Raw genomic sequence first — 18,356 nt, forward strand, 5'->3', positions numbered from 1 at the left:
ACACTTCTTAGCTATGTGACACTGGCCAAGTCATTTAATTTCTTTTGGTGTTGGGTTCTTCATTTGTAAAATGAAACTTCATTGTTGTGAGAATTAAATGAGATGTTATATGCGAAGTGCTGTGGAAATACTAGCAATTCTTTTTCTTCTTCATTCTACTATATCACACTATCCCAGTCTAGTTCATTCATTCATTCAGTCAACAAATAATTATTTAAATTAATAATAATTTGAAATAATTATTTGTTCAGTCAACAAGTAAATAATTGAAATGTATAAGAATTTGTGTAAAGTGCTGAGGAGTAGACAAAACTGAATAACTCTCAAGGAGCTTACTCTCTTGTTAGTCTCCCTAACTGCTTTTTAGGATAACTGAGTTAAGGAATCTAATTTAATTAGCTTTCAGTCTCAGGGCAGAGCTAAGACACAGTTACCCTGGATAGGGTTCCATTTAGGCACCGGTTCTAGCATCAATTGACAGTATTTAAGGATTATGAAGGTCTTCTATGTGCCACCATCTTTCCTTTTCATCACATGGTACATTGTGGGTACAATGGTCTTAGACAAAAAAGATGGACTTCTTGGAGGATGAGGCCACTTGGACAGCCCTTTTAGCTCTGGGGAAGGGGGTTATAAAGGATGGCTTTGATAAAAGGGCACCATTTTGCTAGTCCAGAAGAAAAGGCACCATTCTCCCATTCCCTCACCATGTCCAGAACTCGCTGCTCCTGCAGGTTTGAGCCAGGAGGAATTTTAGGGATTGGAGAAGTCTGGTATCCTGTTGACTTTTCTGTTTTTAAGAAAGAAAGAAAAGGTAAGAGAAATGGTGAAAGAGGGTATCTGAATTTCTAAAGTGTGTGACCAGCTAGATTTTAATTAATTCTTCCCGGTGTATAAATGTATGCATTTATGTCCTGGACTTCTCGTGGACTATGTGTAGAAGATGTGCTTTTGGTGGGCAAAAATTTCCTAATTGAAATCTCTGTCCCTTCTCCACCAATTGTTCCAGTCTCCAGTGGGGTAGAAATAGTGAGTTTAATTAATAGGAAGAGAGCTCCCTCCCCTGTCCCTCTTGTACCTAGGATCCCATCCCTTTCTCTTGGTGCCCACTTCCTCTGTGTGCTCGCTCTTTCTTTGCCCTCTCAGCCTGCGGTCCACACTGTACCTTCTCCCAGGGGAGTGTGGGGACGATAGTCCTCTTCTGTCTCTCGGCTTGGGGGTGGTTTCTCAGTGCTAGGCTTCCGCCCCACTGGGGATAGTAAGGGCACTGGTGAGTCTGGACTGGAGCTGCTTTCCCTGGACATAGCCCGGTGGTGCTTGGGTCTATCTCTAGGATGAGAGAGATGAAGAAGAAGGAGGATGACACCAGACCATCATGGGGTGATTGGGGAAGGTAGACTAACCTGAAGTCTCAGCATAGTTATGTGTGTGGGGGCACATTTGGCACAGTTTGAAGGTGGCTGGAAAGGTGCATCTGCCTGTAGTGCCATAGACCATAGGGCTTTACACTCGAGAAGGATCATAGGGAGCACTAATATAATTACCATAATTTACAGATAATGTAGCTCAAGGCCAAAGAGGTGAAGTAATTTATCCAAGGTGGGGTGGTGGCCCAATAAATAGAGCCCTGGGGTCAGGACATCCTGAGTTCAAATCTAACCTTAGACACTTAACCAGTTGGGTGATGTTGGGCAAGTCACTTATTCTCTGTTTGCCTCAGTTTCCTCAACTATAAAACAGGGATAATAATAGTACCTACCCCCCAAGATTGTGAATTAATGTATAAAAAGTGCTTAATATGGTGCCTGGCACATAGTAGGTATTATATAAATGCTTATTCTTTTCCAAGTTCACACAAGTAGTAAGGTGAAGAGTCAGAATTAAAATCTAGGTTTTCTGACGCTAAATCCAATTGTTGTTCAGTATTCAGTTGTTTCAGACTCTTGAATCTCTGGGTTTCTCTTGGCAAAGATACTGGAGAGATCTGCGATTTCCTTCTCTGACTCATTTTACAGATGAGGAAATTGAGGCAAACAGGGTGAAGTGACTTGCTCAGGGTCACCTAGTTAGTAAGTGTCTGAGGCCAGATTTGAACCCAGGAAGATGAGTCACCCTGACTCCAGACCAGGCACTCTATTCACTATAGCACCTAGCTGCCCACCATTATTATAATTTTAACAAATTCATGGTGAATGGCAGCTGATGAGGTGACTAAGGCGCTGTCTCCCAGCATGGTGGTTCAGGGTCACTGCCCAGATGTTGATGAGGTAGAAGGAGGGTGGCTCAGCCAGTACTCACTCAAGACTTCGAAGTCTCTTCAGCTCTTCCTTTAGGGCTTTATTTTCTTCCTTTAACCCATTCATTTCATTGGCTATGAATAAACAGGGACAAGGTCAGCTTGGTCTGGGGAGGAAGCTGAAGTGGAGAAACTGTGGCCTCTCTGGCCCAAGGAGTGAGCTGTCCGCTGAGAGCAGTCAGATACTTTGGAAGGCACCAAATATCTCTGCTCCAGGTCAACTTGCCAGAGAGTAGGATAGCAGCACTCAAGCAGTGGGATGGTACCCATTATTATGTCTTGGGCTCTGATCCTCAATTTCCATATTTAGACAACAAGCATTGATTTTACCCGTTGTGGGGACCATATTGGGTTAGATTTTCTTTTCTTCTTTTCTGAGTAGATCATGGCAAATGGGGTGAGCCAATGGTTGGGATGAATTCTCAAGGGGCAAAAGGCAATTCCAGTATAAGATGAGGTGGGTCAAGAAGATTTCTAGAGAAGCTAAGAATCACAGAACTGTAGAGTTGGAAATTGTCTAGTCCAGCTCTTACATAGTTCCCTCCTGTCTGACCCTATTGAAACTCTTGCTATCTTTTAATCCCAATCCCAACACCACCTCCTCTATGAAGTCTCTCTTGATTCCCTAGCACTAGAAATGATCTGTTTCTCCTTTAAAATATACTAGCACTCATTTTTACCTTTCCTGTGAATTCAACATGGTCTCCTTTTATTGGAGTTATATGTGATGATGCTTTATCCCCCTGACTCCACTGGGAGCTCCTTGAGAACTGGGCCCATTGCTTTCAGTGTCTTCCTCATGAATGTTTTTGCTCATTTTGAGTTCTCAATAAATATCTAGAGAGTCAAGGGGCTAAAAAAGTACACGTATAGGGACAGAATGAAGAAAAAAAGACATGACTCCAGCAGCCAAGTGGCTTCCTCTTATTTTTTGTTCTTTTTTTTTTGTCCTTTCCACAAATGCTCCATGATGTATGCAAGACACTCACATGGTTATACATGTCCATATATACACAGACATTTATATATAAGTGGACATATAAACCAGCATACTCACTTGTTCTCACACATCCATTCTCCGCTCTCCCCTTGTTTCCCATAGTTATGCAGGCATAGGTTTATATATATAGAAACATACGAATATGCATGCATGGGGTTATCAAAATTGTACTCATGGAGCATCTGGGTGGCTCAGTGGATAGAGAGCCAGGCCTGGAGATAGGACATCCTGGGTTCAAATCTGGCCTCAGATACTTCCTAGCTGTGTGACCCTGGGCAAGTCACTTAACCCCAATTGCCTAGTTCTTATTGCCCTTCTGCCTTGGAACCAATTATCAGTATTGAATCTATGACAGAAAGTAAAGGTTTTTTTAAAAAAGAAATTATATGCATATGACAGTATTATAACTATATATACATGCATATATATAAATAAATGCCTTATACTCAAGATTTTATTTGAACCTCACAACAACCCCATGTGGTATATGCTACAGGCATCTCTTATACAGATGAAGAAACTGAGGCTCAAGGAGATTATAGAATTCATTCAGGGTCCCAAAACTATTAAGCGGCAGAATTTGAATGCAGGTCTTCCTGACTCCACATCCATCTATCTTCCTCCCACATTCTGCTCCCTCTCTAAAAACGAAACCTTCTATAATCACAAGCACTACTAACATGCCATGAGCATCCATTTATACACATGCACACCCTCACCATATAGTCCCTTATACTTAAGCACATGAAGCCATATGCCCTTAGATCTTCGCACACGCAGATGTGAGCTTATTTGTAATTATATATGCAGGATACAGGCTCATGTCTACACTGATAGGCATATTCACACCCTTGTGCATATCTTTGCCAATGGGTACACCAAGAGAAGTTTTACTTTTTCAACCAAGACTTTTCAGAGAAGCAGCACAAAGTCAAGACTTCTGTGGAGGAAGGACGGGAGCTGAGGAGACGATCCAGTCCTATCTCTCACCCCTCACTCCTGTGCATGAGGTTCTTCTTTCAGCAGACATTCCTGGGAATCTCCTCTCAGCTTAGGCAGAATCTTAGCTGCACAGGCAGCCTGCCTAAGCTTCCCTTTTCCTTTGCCCTTCTTCAGCAAGGGCTTTCTCAAAACGTGTGCCTGTGACCATATTTGTGGGATCAGGTGGGAATGGAATGTCTTCACAAGCTGGGGCTTGGAAGATTTTTTCCTAGTCCCTGGATCATCTGGGTTTTTGACTAGAGAAATGTTACTTGACAGAGGGGAGACCAATAAAGGCTGAGAACAGCTCTTGGCGTATTTTTTAGAAAATATGGAAGCTTCCGGGAAGGTTGGCTGCACTGTCAAAGTAGTTTTCCAGAATCACAAATCTGAACATGTCTCTCCTACTCAATAAGCTCCCATTGTTCCCTGTTACCCCTAGGAAATAAAATTCCTGTTTGACACTTAAGACACTTGACAACTTAGATCTGATCTATCTTTCAGGATTTAGTGTATATTATTCTCTATATACTATAGTTTGATCAAACTGGCCTTCTTACTGTTCCTTGTTCATCACACTCCATCCCTCCTTCTCTGTGCCTTTGCATAAATTTCCCCTTTTGACTGGAATGTAGTCCTTAGTCACCTCTGCCTCTCAGAATCCCTTATTTTCTTCAAAACTCAGCTCAGGCACCGCTGAATCTCCCCCACAAGTCCCAGCTCTGAGTGACCTCATTCCAGAATTACCTTGGTTTTTTTAAAAAACCTTTATCTCCTGTCTTAGAATCAATCCCAAGTATGGGTCCCAAGATTGAAGACTGGTAAAGGCTAGGCAATTTAGTGACTTGCCCAGGGTTACACAGCTAGGAAGTGTCTGAGGTCAAATTTGAATCCAGGACTTCTAACTCCAGACCTGACTCTCTATACAGTGAGCCACCCAGATGCTCCACTTTGTTTATTTTATATAATCCTACATACACACATTTATATTCACAATGTTTCACTATATAGAATAACTCGAGGGCAGGGACAATTTAATTTTATTATTTATTTTCTAATCTCCCAGAACAGTGACTGGCACTTAGTAAGCACTTAATAAATTCTTCTGATTGATTGATTAACTTACTGAGGATAAAGATGTGCTGCAGACTCTGGAGATGAGAATTCTCATATTCGTGTTGTTTCTTTTTGGCCAGCTCCTGGGTCACCATGCATCGGTCACAGAGTCCAGCTCTCAGCCTGAAATGGGATTAGCCACGTATAGTTGAGTTCCTCTATCCCAAGGCTGTACATGCCCTCCCTCCCTCCCTTCGTCTCAGGTCTGGTCCATTGGGTGCACCTTTGTCCATGACCATTTTGGCCTGGGAGGAATCTCAGGTTGGGACAACCCAAATACATTTTGTAATTGGAAAAGATCCTAGAGTGTGTGCCATGCTGAATTTTGGTTGTTCTTCATAAAGAGGAAGGCAAGAAGGGGTCTAGTTGGGTGACCTTGGACAAGTCACTTAGCCCCAGTTGCCTGTCCCTTACCATTCCTTCAGCCTTGGGACCAATACTTGCTATCAATGCTAAAATGGAAGGAAAAGGTTTTTTTTTGTTTTTGTTTTTTAAAAGGAAGGCAAGAAATGAAAGGAAACCTCACTGGATGGGTTTCCTCACTTTGTTCAATAGGTGTCTGAAAAGCTACATGTAAATGGAATCTTGGTGAATGGATCTCTCTGTCTCTGTCTGTTTGTCTGTCTTTCTGTTTCTGTCTCTCCATTGAATGAATCCTATTTAAAATACAACCAGAGTTATCAAGAGATAAAATTTGTACAACCCAGTGGAATTGCTTGTCAGCTCTGGGAGGGGGCAGAGAAAAGGGGAGAGAAAGAAAATGAATCATGGAAATATGGAAAAATAAATATAAATAATATAAATAAATAAAATCACATAAACATGGGCAAATATGAAAAAATAAATAAGTTAAAAGAAATAATAAATAGATAAACATAAATATAAGTAAATAAATGAAAATAAATAAAAATTAGAGATATTTCTTTGGAAAATTTTCCTCCAGGGAATCCACTTGTATTCTGACTAAGCTAATCACAGGAGGGAGAGTGGTACATTTGAACCTGAATTTGATTTCTGAGTCTGCCACTTACTCTCTGAGCATTTAAAGCAAGTCACTTCACCTTTCATCGTGTCGATATCATCATCTATAAAATGGGAATTAATACTATTTCGAATACCTGTCTCACAGAGTAGTTGTGGGGGTCAAGTGAGATTATATATTTATGAGCATTTTGAATCCATAAAATGCTACATAAATTTTTTATGTTGTTATTTAGTCATTTCAATTGTGTCTGACTTGAGATCTTATTTGGGGTTTTCTTGGCAGAGATAATGGAGTGGTTTGTCATTTCCTTCTCCAACTCATTTTGCAGATGAGGGAACTGAGACAAACACGACTAAATGACTTGCCCAGGGTCACATGGCTAGTGTCTGAGGCCAGAATTAAATTTAGGAAGATGACTCTTCTTAACGTCAGGCCTGGAACTCTATCCACTGCATCACCTGGCTGCTCTGTAGATTATTTATAGACAACTTTCTCTCTATATACGATAATAATTGTAAACAATAATTAGGATCACCTTTATTTGACCAATAAAGTTAGAATTTTGTGTATGAAAATTATTGGAGAGAGCCCTGAATTAAGAATTAGTAGACCAGAATTCTAGTCCTTTCTTGTCTGATGATGTAACCTTGGACAAATTGTTTATCTTTTGATACCCTAGTGTCTTCATTTGGTTAAAAAGAAAAAGAAAAAGAAAAAGGATTATATGTTTACTATCCTCACAGGGGATAGTAGAGGTCATATAGGTGGAATAGCATTTTAAAAATCTAAAGGTGAGGTATAAAATGAATGATTGTTAGCACTAGAAGGACTTACATTATGGTTATATATCAGAGTTCCTTAAAGTGAAGCCCATCAGTGCTTTCTTTTTTTTGTTTCCTTTAAAAATTTTTTTATTCAAAGATATTTCATTTACCCAATTACATGGAATAACAATTTTCACCATATATTTTCCAAATTATAAGCTCCAAATAAAAAATCCCTTCCCCTTTGAGATGGTAAGCAATTTAATCTGGGTTATACAGGTATTGTCATGCAAAGCGTACTTCCATATGAGTCATCGTTGTGTATGATTAGAATTCTCTCCCCAGAAATTCTCTTTCCCAGCTTTCCATGTTCCTTCTCTATGTTATATGCTAATATAGGGAGGATCTAAATTTTGTGGAGCTCTGCAAACGTGGCTGGGAAAGCTTTCTTTACTCAAGCTTTTACCTTTGTCCCTTTATTTCTTCTACTTCAAGTGATTATTAATACATCTTATAAAATATAATACTTTGAGTTATTGGATATTAATTTTAATCTTGCATTTTTAAGAGGATACTCCTGTAAAACCCAAACCCCAGAATAAAACCATAAGTCCACCACTGCTTTCAAGAGGCTTTGTGTTTTTGGAATCCCTCAAATGAGAAATCATTTCCAGGCCATGTTCTTGCTAATAAATGGAGATTAATTTCTTTAAATAGAAGGACCCTGTGGGGTGCTGCTCATTCTGCTGGGTCCTCCCAGTAAAAGGTTTGTGTTCAGGACTTACCTGTTCTCTAACACCTTCACATTCTCCTTCAAGGCTTTCTGTTGTTCCCGAAGTTGGTGGTTTTTGGCGAATAGTTCTTCAATTCTCTGGGCATCTCTAATTCGAGAAACAGGAGGAGAAAATGAAAATGATCTTTTGCCTTCAGCAGAGAAAATTATCCAGTCAGAGAAGTGTATTCGGGTTGGCCTGGAGAGGAGAAGGACTAAAGACTGGGATGGGGGTAGGAAAAAAGGATGGGGGTCCATCTAAGGGGCAATCCCAGTAGCTCAGGCAGGCTTGAGCAAAAGCCTGAATGGGAATCATAGAATCATAGGATTTTTGAACTGGGAGAGATCTTAGAGACCATCAGGATTAGAGCGAGGGTAATGGGGAAGGTAAGAAAGGGATGAATGAAGGAGATCTTTTTTAAGAAAGCAGGCTCAGGACTTGGTGATTGTGGGGATGTGGCAGATGAAAGGGAGGGAGGAGGCAATAATGAAGCTGAGGAAGTATGGCATAATGGAAAGATAGGTGGCACATTGGGCTAGGAGCAAAAAGACTGGAGTTCGAATCTGACCTCAGTCACTTATTAGCTGTGTAACTCTGGAGAAATAACTTTACTCTGTTTACTTCAGTTTTCTCATCTATAATATGATCTGGAGAAGGAAATGGCAAAGCATTCTAGCATCTTTGCTAAGAAAACCCCAAATGGAGTCAATACACCACAAACTGTCTTTTCTTAACTTCTCTGGTCCTCAGTTTCCTCATCTGGAGAATGAGATGGTTAGAGCAGATGACCTGTAAGGTCCTGCCTTACTTAGATGTCTTATGACTTCTATCTGGTGCATATGAAGGATAGAGGAATATTTCCAATTTGCAAAGGATGGTTTGTCTCCTCTGATTTCCTATCCCTTTGTGCCTTCCCCCTCCATTATGTTATGCTATGTTGATCTTGGGACCTCCAGACTACACATTGAGTCATAAAACTGAGGAACCAGATAAGCACCCTGTTGTTTTGTCTTTTCAGTCTGACTCTTTGTGACCCTATTTGTACTTTCTTGGCAAAGATACTGGTGTGGTTTGCCGTTACCTTCTCCAGCTTCTTTTACAGATGAAGAAACTGAGGCCAACAGGATTAAGGGTCACCCAGCTAGTAAATGTCTGAGGCAAGATTTGAACTCTGGAAGATGTCTTTCTGACTCTAGATCTAGTGCTCTATTGACTGCACCACCTAGTTGTCCCTAGCATCTTGTAGACTTCATACATCTCCTGGGACTGAGTGAGGCATCTTATAGTGGAAAGGGTTTTGCCAAATCCTGACAAATATTTCCTTTGAAAATTTCCTCTGGATCTTTAGAAAGAACACCAAGGCTCAGCCTATACATCAGTGGGGCTCCTGTTGAACTCACCGGCACTTCTCTGTGTTGAGCTCCAACAATTTGTTCTGCAGTCCTACAAGAAGGAGAGGATATTAGGACATTGGAGGTTCTATTTTAAAGCCAAGACACCATCTGCTAAGTGTTTGGGCATCTCAGCTGGCAGAGGGGCTGTAGAAATGAAGAAACTCTGTGCTCTTTTATGGGAGGAGCTTGAGCTGAAAAGGAGTGCTAGATTAGCAGTGAGCTATGGTTTTTCTTTTTCTTCTCAATCACAGCAGGGGCCTTTCCTGCTTGTCTTTTACAATGAATTACTGTGTTCTCCTATCAAGGTCCTTCCTGGGCATTTCCAGAGGCCTCCCTTACCATCCCTGTACTGATCTCTTCAGCTCTGAAAGAGAATTCTTTGCTCTATTGACTATCTTGAGTTAACACTAACTTAATTAAGTACCCCTACTTAGTACCTCACTAGACTGAAGACAGGATTAACTCTCCTTTTTCTACTTTTAAACTGAATCAACAAAAGATTGAATACCCTACTTAGTACTAGGTGAGAAGCTAGCAAGGTACTTAGAAAATTCACACCCTTAGCTGTGAATCTTTTTGATGAGAACTTAACCTTCAAAGGGTGATAAATTGATCCCACAGACACTGCCCCCTGGGCAGTGCTAGACAATTTGGAAACTGTGATTGGCCCCTGTGAAGAGGGGAGGAGACAATAAGTCACCATAAAAGCAAGCACTGAACTCCTTCAGAGCAGATTGTCTTTGAGAAGATACTCTGAAGAGATTGTCTTCTGGAAATAGTTTTCTGACTAGGGAGAGTCTTTGAGGGAGCTTTGCTGGAGACTACAGCTTGTATTGTGGGCTTGGAGCTCAGCTTCAACTTAGACTCTGACTCCTGGACTACTTCATTGGGTGAGTGAAAGACTGACTCCTTTCCTAGTTTCCTAAGAGACTAGCTTCCATCTTGGAGGAGGTGGTGTGGTTACTCACTACCAGCCCTCCTGGTTGAGAGCTAATTAATCTCTTCCTGGATTAAGCAGATCCAGAGTAAACATTTAAGTTGATAGGATAGATAACCTCTCTAACCTCTTCACATTTTTCTACTTTATTGTTTCCTCTCCATTTTGTAAATATTTGTAAATAAATTCCTGACTCAAGATATAATAAACATTGGTGACCACATAATTTCATAAAATTATTGTTCAACCATTAAATTTAACCTTTACACAGCTCAGGTACTCAGGGAGACTTCTTGGTACAGTGATAAGGGTCTTGGATTTGGAGTCACAAAATATGGGTTTTCATTGTGATTCTGCCACTTTTTACATGAATGACCTAGGGGAGAAAACTTGGGAAAATATTTCTGGGCCTCTATTTCCTTATCTGGAAAATAAAGGCTTCTGAGGCTTCCTCCAGCTTCAGCTCTCTGATCCTGTATCTTCCACAGAGGAAGAAGAAGACTCAATGGATTGGTCCCTCAGGGTAGGCCAGCATCCCTGGACCCAGGCTTCAGGCATACCTATGCCTCCAGTCCTACATCCTCATCCCTCGGTAACTTGAGTGTTGCTCCTACCCAACCAACTTCTGCAATTCAGTGATGGGAAAGAGACCCACACAGGGAAGGTGTGCTCTCTTTTTTGCAGGAGAGCTGTTTATTTTATAACTAACAAATGGACTTTATGAGAGGTTAGCTTGGGGCCCAATCCTTTATACTCTCCTGTATATGAAGTGGGCATTTAGAATCCTCTTTTAGTCAAGGTGCCATGGGATCAGGAATAGCTTAGATGTTTCAGTCCTAAAGGTGGCACAGCCCACCCTATGACCTTGCTCTTGTCTCCCTGTAGGCTGGGTCATACCAAGGACTTCTTTGTCGTGGACATCCTTCAGCTTGTTCAAGCATTCAGTGAAACTGTCCATGGCGGGATCTGGTCCTGGGAAGCAGGGGACCTTCCTTCCCCTACTCTTCCTATGGCAGTAGGAACTTTCTCCTTGGGTCTTATTTCATGGTAGTCTCTGACCTTAAAAAAAACAACCCAAATCAGTCATTACATACAGAGAATGTGAAGGGTAGTAGGAGCCACTCAGAGCACAAATGAGCTTTTTCTTGATTTCATATGAGATTAAAAGTGAGAATCTGGAGAAAGGAAATATTACTTCTGGCTCTGGTGATCAGCAAAGATTTCTGGGAAGATATAGCATTCTAGCTATGCCTGTCTATATAGGCAAAGTGAAGTGGATGGTGAACTCTATTTTCAAGGTCCTACTATTCCCTCCCTCCCCCTTCACTCCCAACTTCCCTAGTGTAACCTATGGATCATTGAAATGGGGAGTTATAAGATTAACTTTAAATAGCAACTTTCCACCCTTATTACCTGTGTGACTGTAGACAAGTCCTTTAACCTCCTTTCTTTAGTTTTCTCATCTTTAAAATAAGAGGATTAGATTCTGATCTCTGAGGTTTTTTTAAAACTCCAAATGCTATTTTTCTATGATCCTCCGATAGCAAACCAAGCTCTTGGATATGTTATTAGCTAAATACAGAGAGGACAGATCTGACAGCCAGGCTCATTGGCATGATAAGTCTCCTAGAGGGTAGAAAAGGCATGCCCTATTTCTTAGGTAATGAGACTCCTTATTAAGAATGAAAATATCACACACACACACACACACACACACACACACACACACACACACACACACACCCCATTTAAATTCTCTGCTTCCAACCTTAGCAGTGTATACCAGGGGAAGACTGAAGTAATGTATGTCCTGCCTACTGGATTAAGGTACCAAAAGCCTTGCCATGGATTATGTCCAATCTTTTTACTTGATGTTCTTAGTTCAATGGAATTCAAAACAGGCTTGTGACTTGATTGTTGAACCTAATTAACTAGTATTTGACAACACAGAGAAGCCAGCTTATAAAATCTTTTTTTTTTTCAAGGTTCCTTTTGGAAACCCACACTGAAATAATGCCAAATTGGAGCTGATAGAAGTGGGAAGCTGTTTTATAAAAGTGGGGATCATTTTGGTCTAGTTCAGACTTCATTGTGGCCATTCATTTATTCATTCATCTATTCATTTACTGAAGAAAACACTGTCGAATACCTCTCATATTCATAGACTGATGCTCTTGGAAGTGGGAAAGTCAGAAGGAAAAGATACAATCTCTGTCCTCAGAGAGGTCATATCTAGTAAAGAGAGACATGGTTTGGTAGAAAGAACACTTTCTTAGCCCTAGTTGTTTGACCCTGGATAAGTCACTTAATCCCAGTTGCCTATCTCTTACCGCTCTCTGCCTTGGAACTAATACATGATTCCAAGTTGGAAGGTCAGGATTAAAAATAATATTCTATAGCAGACCCACATCTTTTCCATGATACAATTGATTAAAAGTTGCAGATCTCACTGAACTTATTTTTAGTGGATATAAAAATACCACTTGATTAAGAAGAACAAAAAGCTGCATTGAAAGTATTCTTCTAACAAGCTGTCTTTCACATATATTTTTAAACCCATGCAAATCTTCCTGAAAGAAGTTAATAGCAGTAATAATTTTGAAAACTTTCAGATTAATATTAAGTAAGGTATAAAACAGGTATGTGCTTGCCAAAGATATTTGCTACAATGATGTAAAGATCAAATCAAAGAAAGATTCGATAGACTGTAAAATCCTCCAGATTTCCTGGCTGTGGATGACATTGTGCTGATTGCATTAAAATCCAGAGCATTGCAGAATCTCCTCAATGAGACTCTTAATCTGGTAAAAGAGTCTGATCTAACTATCCACATGGGAAAAACCAAGTGGATAAAGAATGCCTATTATAAAGATAATTAAATGTAATCAGTCCATCAGTTGGTATATTATATACAGTGGTTCATACAAAGGTCCATCAGTAATATATGTATTCATATGTGTATGCATGTACCCAAACATATAAATATATATGTATATATATATGCACATATCTATAGATGTAGATATAGTATATGTCTTCTTCAGACACTTTGTATGGACAATGATCTGACTCTGAAATTGAATAAGAATAATAGGGCAAGATGGATTAAATTTAGGAAACTGAACAGTGCTTTTAATGACTCCACACTCAAGGAAACTAAAGAATATATGGTAGTAACATGTATCATGGGATATCATGTTATCTGAAGAATTAAATTTTGAAGGTTATCCAAATTGCATTAGAGAAGACCAATGAAAGAATTATGCATAAGACATTTCTAAAGGATATTATTTGATGAACAAAGTTGATTATCTTTCATGTAATTTACAGGCAACCTGCCTAACTTATTTCATTCATAATTGTATAAATTAAGAGAACTAGAATTAGGCATCCTTAACATTGGTGGAAACCCTAATGGAGGACTTGTTGAAGGACAAAAGATTTGTATAGGATGAGCAAGCATGTTTGAGTTACCACCTTTATCATTGGAACAAAAATAATGACATCAATGAAGTTACGTATCCATTTATGTAAGGGACTATCCCTCCTCTTCCTCATCATCTTTCCCTATGCCTCTTCCCATCCCCACAGCTTTAAGAAGGAACCCCAAATTCCTACTCTACCAGGATCCTTAGGCCTACTCCTTTCTCCTCAGTGGTGGCAGGCTGGGCTCCTCCAGGTTCTTTGCCCTGCAATACAAGATATTGCTCCTTACAACATTTGGATGGGTTAGGAGTGATCAACCATAATCCTTCTGATAAGAGGGAAGACTGCAAGTTTTACCATGCCCAGCCACTATGTCCTCAAATCCTTCTGGTCTTGCAAATTGCCCTGTCATTAGGCCATTCTGACCCCCTACTACTTCCATCTGAAAAAGAATGCTCAGGATTCTTTTAGTCCTTGGCATCTATCCAGCTTCTGCAGTTGTAGTGTTTACGAACCTTTGTAATCATCGTGGAGCTGCATCCTCCTATGTTGCCTTTCCCACTTGGAGTATGAGTTAGAGAGGAGGACTGTCTCATTTTTTATTTCTGTCTTCAATATTTAGCACAGTATTTGTTCCAAATAAATATTTAATAAATCAAATTTCTTTCAGTCGTTCACACTATAATTTATTATTATTATTAATACTACTATTATTATTAAACAATTATGTACTTTTTTCTTCTTCATTGGAGCTATGATTTCATGGAAACTTTCAATGAGGAAACTCCTACCTAAGCACATCACCTCATCCTTTTAATTTAGGGTCTTAGAGAGTTGTCTGCAGTACTAAGATGTCAAATGACACACAGCCAGTTCCTGTCAGAGATGGACTTGAAACCAGTTTTACCTGACTCTGAGGCCACCTCTCTATCTGCTATGTTATGCTCCACAAGTGCCAACATAAGCCAAATGTAGCTGTTTGGGTTCTCTATTTTATCTATGCTATTGGAAGCCCCCTTTTCACAACTGAATTCCAGGTCCAGCAGGCTAGAAAGTCTGCAGGGAGACTATCTAGTTTACCCGCTGCATCCCCAAAGATATCATAGAATCATAGATTTAGAACTGGAAGGGACCTTGGAGGTCATCTAGTACATCTTCATTTACAGGAATGAAACTCAAAGAACTACAATGACTAGTCCAAAGTCATACATATAGCAAGAAGCAGAGTTGGGATTTGAATTTAGCTCCTCTGACTAGAGGAAGTTAGATGGCACAGCAGATAGAATGCCAGGCATAAAGTCAGGAATACTCATCTTTCTGAGTTCAAATCTAGCCTTACTCTTACTACCTTTGCGATCCTGGACAAATCACTTTTCTCTATTTGCCTTAGTTTTCTCATCTAGAAAATGAGCTGGAGAAGGATATGATAAACTCTTTTAGTGTCTTTGCAACCCCAAATGGGGTCACAAAGAGTCAGACAAGACTGAACAACAATAACCTCTGACTCCAAACTCAGTATTCTTCCCACTATAGCACATCTTTGAGTCTCACTCTACTCAGGTATAACTATCTTTTCTTTCAACAAATATCCAAAGCTAGAAGTGGAAGAACTTAGAACAGACTCGAAAGGGGACACGAGAGGAGCAGCATTTTCTTTCTTTGTTAATTAATTTGGTTAGTAAGACCTTATTAAAGAATGAAAGTGGATTTTAAGGTTTTTTTTTGCCTCTTATTTTGTATGTTTGATTGCTTTTGTTGATGGTCAAGTCTACAATTAAAAAGAAACACTTTGAAAAAAGAGTCTAGAGATCCACTGCCTAATTTAGTCTAGGTGGTTTTAAGGTTGTGGTCTTCAGTTCACTCTGGGCCAGAATTTTGGAGCTCTGCTTTGAAATGGTACAGTCTTTCTAAAATGACTTGATGTTGCCACAGGTCTTTTCTTCTGAGTATCTCAAAGTACTTTACAGATTGATTTCCTTGATCTTCCCTCTGACCTTCTGTGAGGAGGAAGGGAAGTGCCAAATATACAGTCCCTACTTTTCCTTTGAACTTTTTCAAAGGTAGACTTCCTTCACTATAAATGCAAGGTGGGATTGTCATTAATTTTATGGCCTAAATGCCTTAACATATACCTCCTTCAAGTATAGCACTTTAAAGTTTACAAAACGCTTTCATATCCATTAACTCACTTGACCCCCACAATAATTCTTTGGATAGTTAGTTAGGGCAGGAAATATTATCCCCACTTTATAGGTGAGGAAACTGAAGTCAGGAGAGGTGAAATTACTTGGCTAATTTCATAAAGTTGTGATAAATTTGGTCCTACCTCATTGCCACTACTGACCAAGCACAGATCAATTGGGGTACTTTGGAAGATGAGAACACAGAGAAGGCAGAGTTCTTCAGTTATTGTTTGGTAGAAAACTTTTGTTTTCCTTTAAACTGACCACTGCATGCATTTAATCTAGCTGTCACCGACTATTGGTTGAATCATGTAACTTCACTAAATTCAGATTTTTTTTTTGGTTGAATCATGTAACTTCACTAAATTCAGATTTTTAGGGGTACAGAGATTCCTTAGGTCCTAGCATTATAAATCTCAGAGCTGAAAAGGCCTTTAAAAATCACCCAAACTGATTTATTATCCCAAATAGCAATCTTCTGTAGAACTCCAGTACGTGTTTGAAATTCTCTTTTGGTGCTGATCTCACAAACCCACCTCCAGCAGCCCCTTTCTTTCACTTTTGGAAAACTCAAATTGTTAGGAAGTTTCTCCTTTCCTTGAGCCAAAGCCTGACTCTGCAAATGTTCACCTTTTGGTTCTAGTTCTATCTTCTGAAGAGGTGTGGTGGTGGAATTTTTGTTGAGACAAAGGAAAGGAATCTGCATGAGGTAGGCAAGTTATAAAGAAAGTGATAATTGCCCATAAAAAGTTTTAACTAGGTGTTTAAGGTTGAGGTATAAACATTCATGAGCAGTTTCGAGAGACCAGGTTGGAAACCTCAACCATTATGGCGAGTAGGGGCATTTGTGAAGTAACCTGTGTTGACTATTGTATAATTCTTAGAAGGAAATGTATGTTTTATAATCTATAATGTAAAGTTTAAATTCTTTTGAGAGTAATTTCAGGATAAGGATTTTGCCATCTCCCCAGAATCCAGACAATGAACCTGTTTGGTGGAGGCACCATTAAGATGCTTGAAGAGCCTTCACTGGTCCATGAAGATCAAAAATTGAACTTTGGGTGTAGTTGATTTGAACTATGGGGAGTTGAATAAGTTGAATTGCATTCGTTTTGAATGTACACTCTTATGCCAATAGGGAACTGCCCCAAATTGGCTTTTTGTCAATGTGGCTAGTTTTATCCTTTTCTTTTATCCCCAAATTCCTGCAATTTAGAAGTTGACTATGTTTACAGATCCAGCGAAGAAAAAGGACCAATCCTTTTTTTTTTTTTTTTTTTTTTTTGCCAGATCTCAGGGGGAAATGTGTTGCTTGGAATTCAGGGAGGTCCCATTTAAAAATATTTTACAAACTTCCTGTGGAGATGTGGGGGACTTTGAAACTACATTTTCTGTGATCCAATGGGTTTCCCTTTATCATGTCAGACAACGGGAACCAACGTATAACACAGCTTAAATTCGGAGGTTGGGCTTGAGACAACCTCTTTTTGGCTACGAAGACAAGATGGGGACTGGCAGCAATTTGAATTTTTACAGGTGTGTGGTCTAATTTATTTTTACCAACATGGCCTTAATTAAATTAGTATTTTCCCTCATAATATCAGCCTTTATCATTTTTAATCCTTACACTATGAAATGTTTTTCTTTTCATCACAGCCTAGTGTCTGTTATCTGGTATTTCCAGAGGAAGCTGATCTTTCCCCCAGAAGAGAAGGTAAGGAAGTTGGAAGAATGTCTTTGCATACCCCTGGTTGTTAGAATGAAGATTAACCAAAGTAACAGATACAATGCTTCTAAGGGGAGAGGGTGAGTGGGAAGAACCAGAGGTGGAAGACAGGAACTAGCAGGTAAGAGATCATTTGGCATAGGTTGAAGAAAGAAGAGTAGTAGCAGTTGGTGATTCCTTGCTCAAAGATACTAAGGCAGTTGTCGTGGGACCTACCAACAAAAATAGAGAAGTCTATTGTCTTTCTGGAACTATTAAACTAGATATAACAGAGATTTCCCCAAGACTTATCCAAATAGATGATGTCTATCCACTATGGGGGGACAGCTAGGAGGCATGGTACATAGAGCACCAGGGTCAGAGTCAGGAAGACTCATTTAAATCTGGCCTCAGACACTCACTTGCTGTGAGACCCTGGGAAAATCACTTAACCCTGCTGGCCTCAGTTTCTTTATCTGTAAAATGATCTTGAGAAGGAAATGGCAAACCACTTCAATGTCTTGCCCAAGAAAACCCCAAATGGAGTCACAAAGAATTGGATATGACTGAACAGCAATGACAACAATAACAGCACCTACTATGGGAAGTGCAACTCAAGCACAAATGATGTATCAGAAGAACCTTGAAAAGTATTACCAAATGATTATAAAGCCTTGGCAAGAAACAGAATATCACAGGAGTACAGATTATATTTTTCTCACTGTTGTCTATCAAGGCTAAGGAATGAAGAAGAGAAAAATTAACTTGGGAAGTGAGCAGCTGGCTGCAAAAGCAT

The 18,356-nt window shown here is 39.7% G+C and overlaps 1 protein-coding gene across 1 annotated transcript in view; it reads right to left on the reverse strand.

Moving 5' to 3' along the window:
* The window catches only part of RBBP8NL (RBBP8 N-terminal like), a 38,200-nt gene extending 26,996 nt beyond the window's left edge, over window positions 1–11,204 (reverse strand). Inside the window, exons 1-7 of the mRNA XM_044661159.1 lie at window positions 11,144–11,204; window positions 9,316–9,358; window positions 7,928–8,023; window positions 5,404–5,516; window positions 2,299–2,371; window positions 1,166–1,329; window positions 708–790 (exon numbers count right to left, since the gene is read on the reverse strand). Coding sequence (XP_044517094.1) covers window positions 708–790; window positions 1,166–1,329; window positions 2,299–2,371; window positions 5,404–5,516; window positions 7,928–8,023; window positions 9,316–9,358; window positions 11,144–11,204 — 633 coding nt within the window. The remainder of the gene's footprint in view (window positions 1–707; window positions 791–1,165; window positions 1,330–2,298; window positions 2,372–5,403; window positions 5,517–7,927; window positions 8,024–9,315; window positions 9,359–11,143) is intronic.
* Window positions 11,205–18,356: the final 7,152 nt, after the last annotated feature.

This window comes from Gracilinanus agilis, chromosome 2, assembly GCF_016433145.1.
Source record: "Gracilinanus agilis isolate LMUSP501 chromosome 2, AgileGrace, whole genome shotgun sequence".
Classification (NCBI taxonomy): Eukaryota; Metazoa; Chordata; class Mammalia; order Didelphimorphia; family Didelphidae; genus Gracilinanus; species Gracilinanus agilis.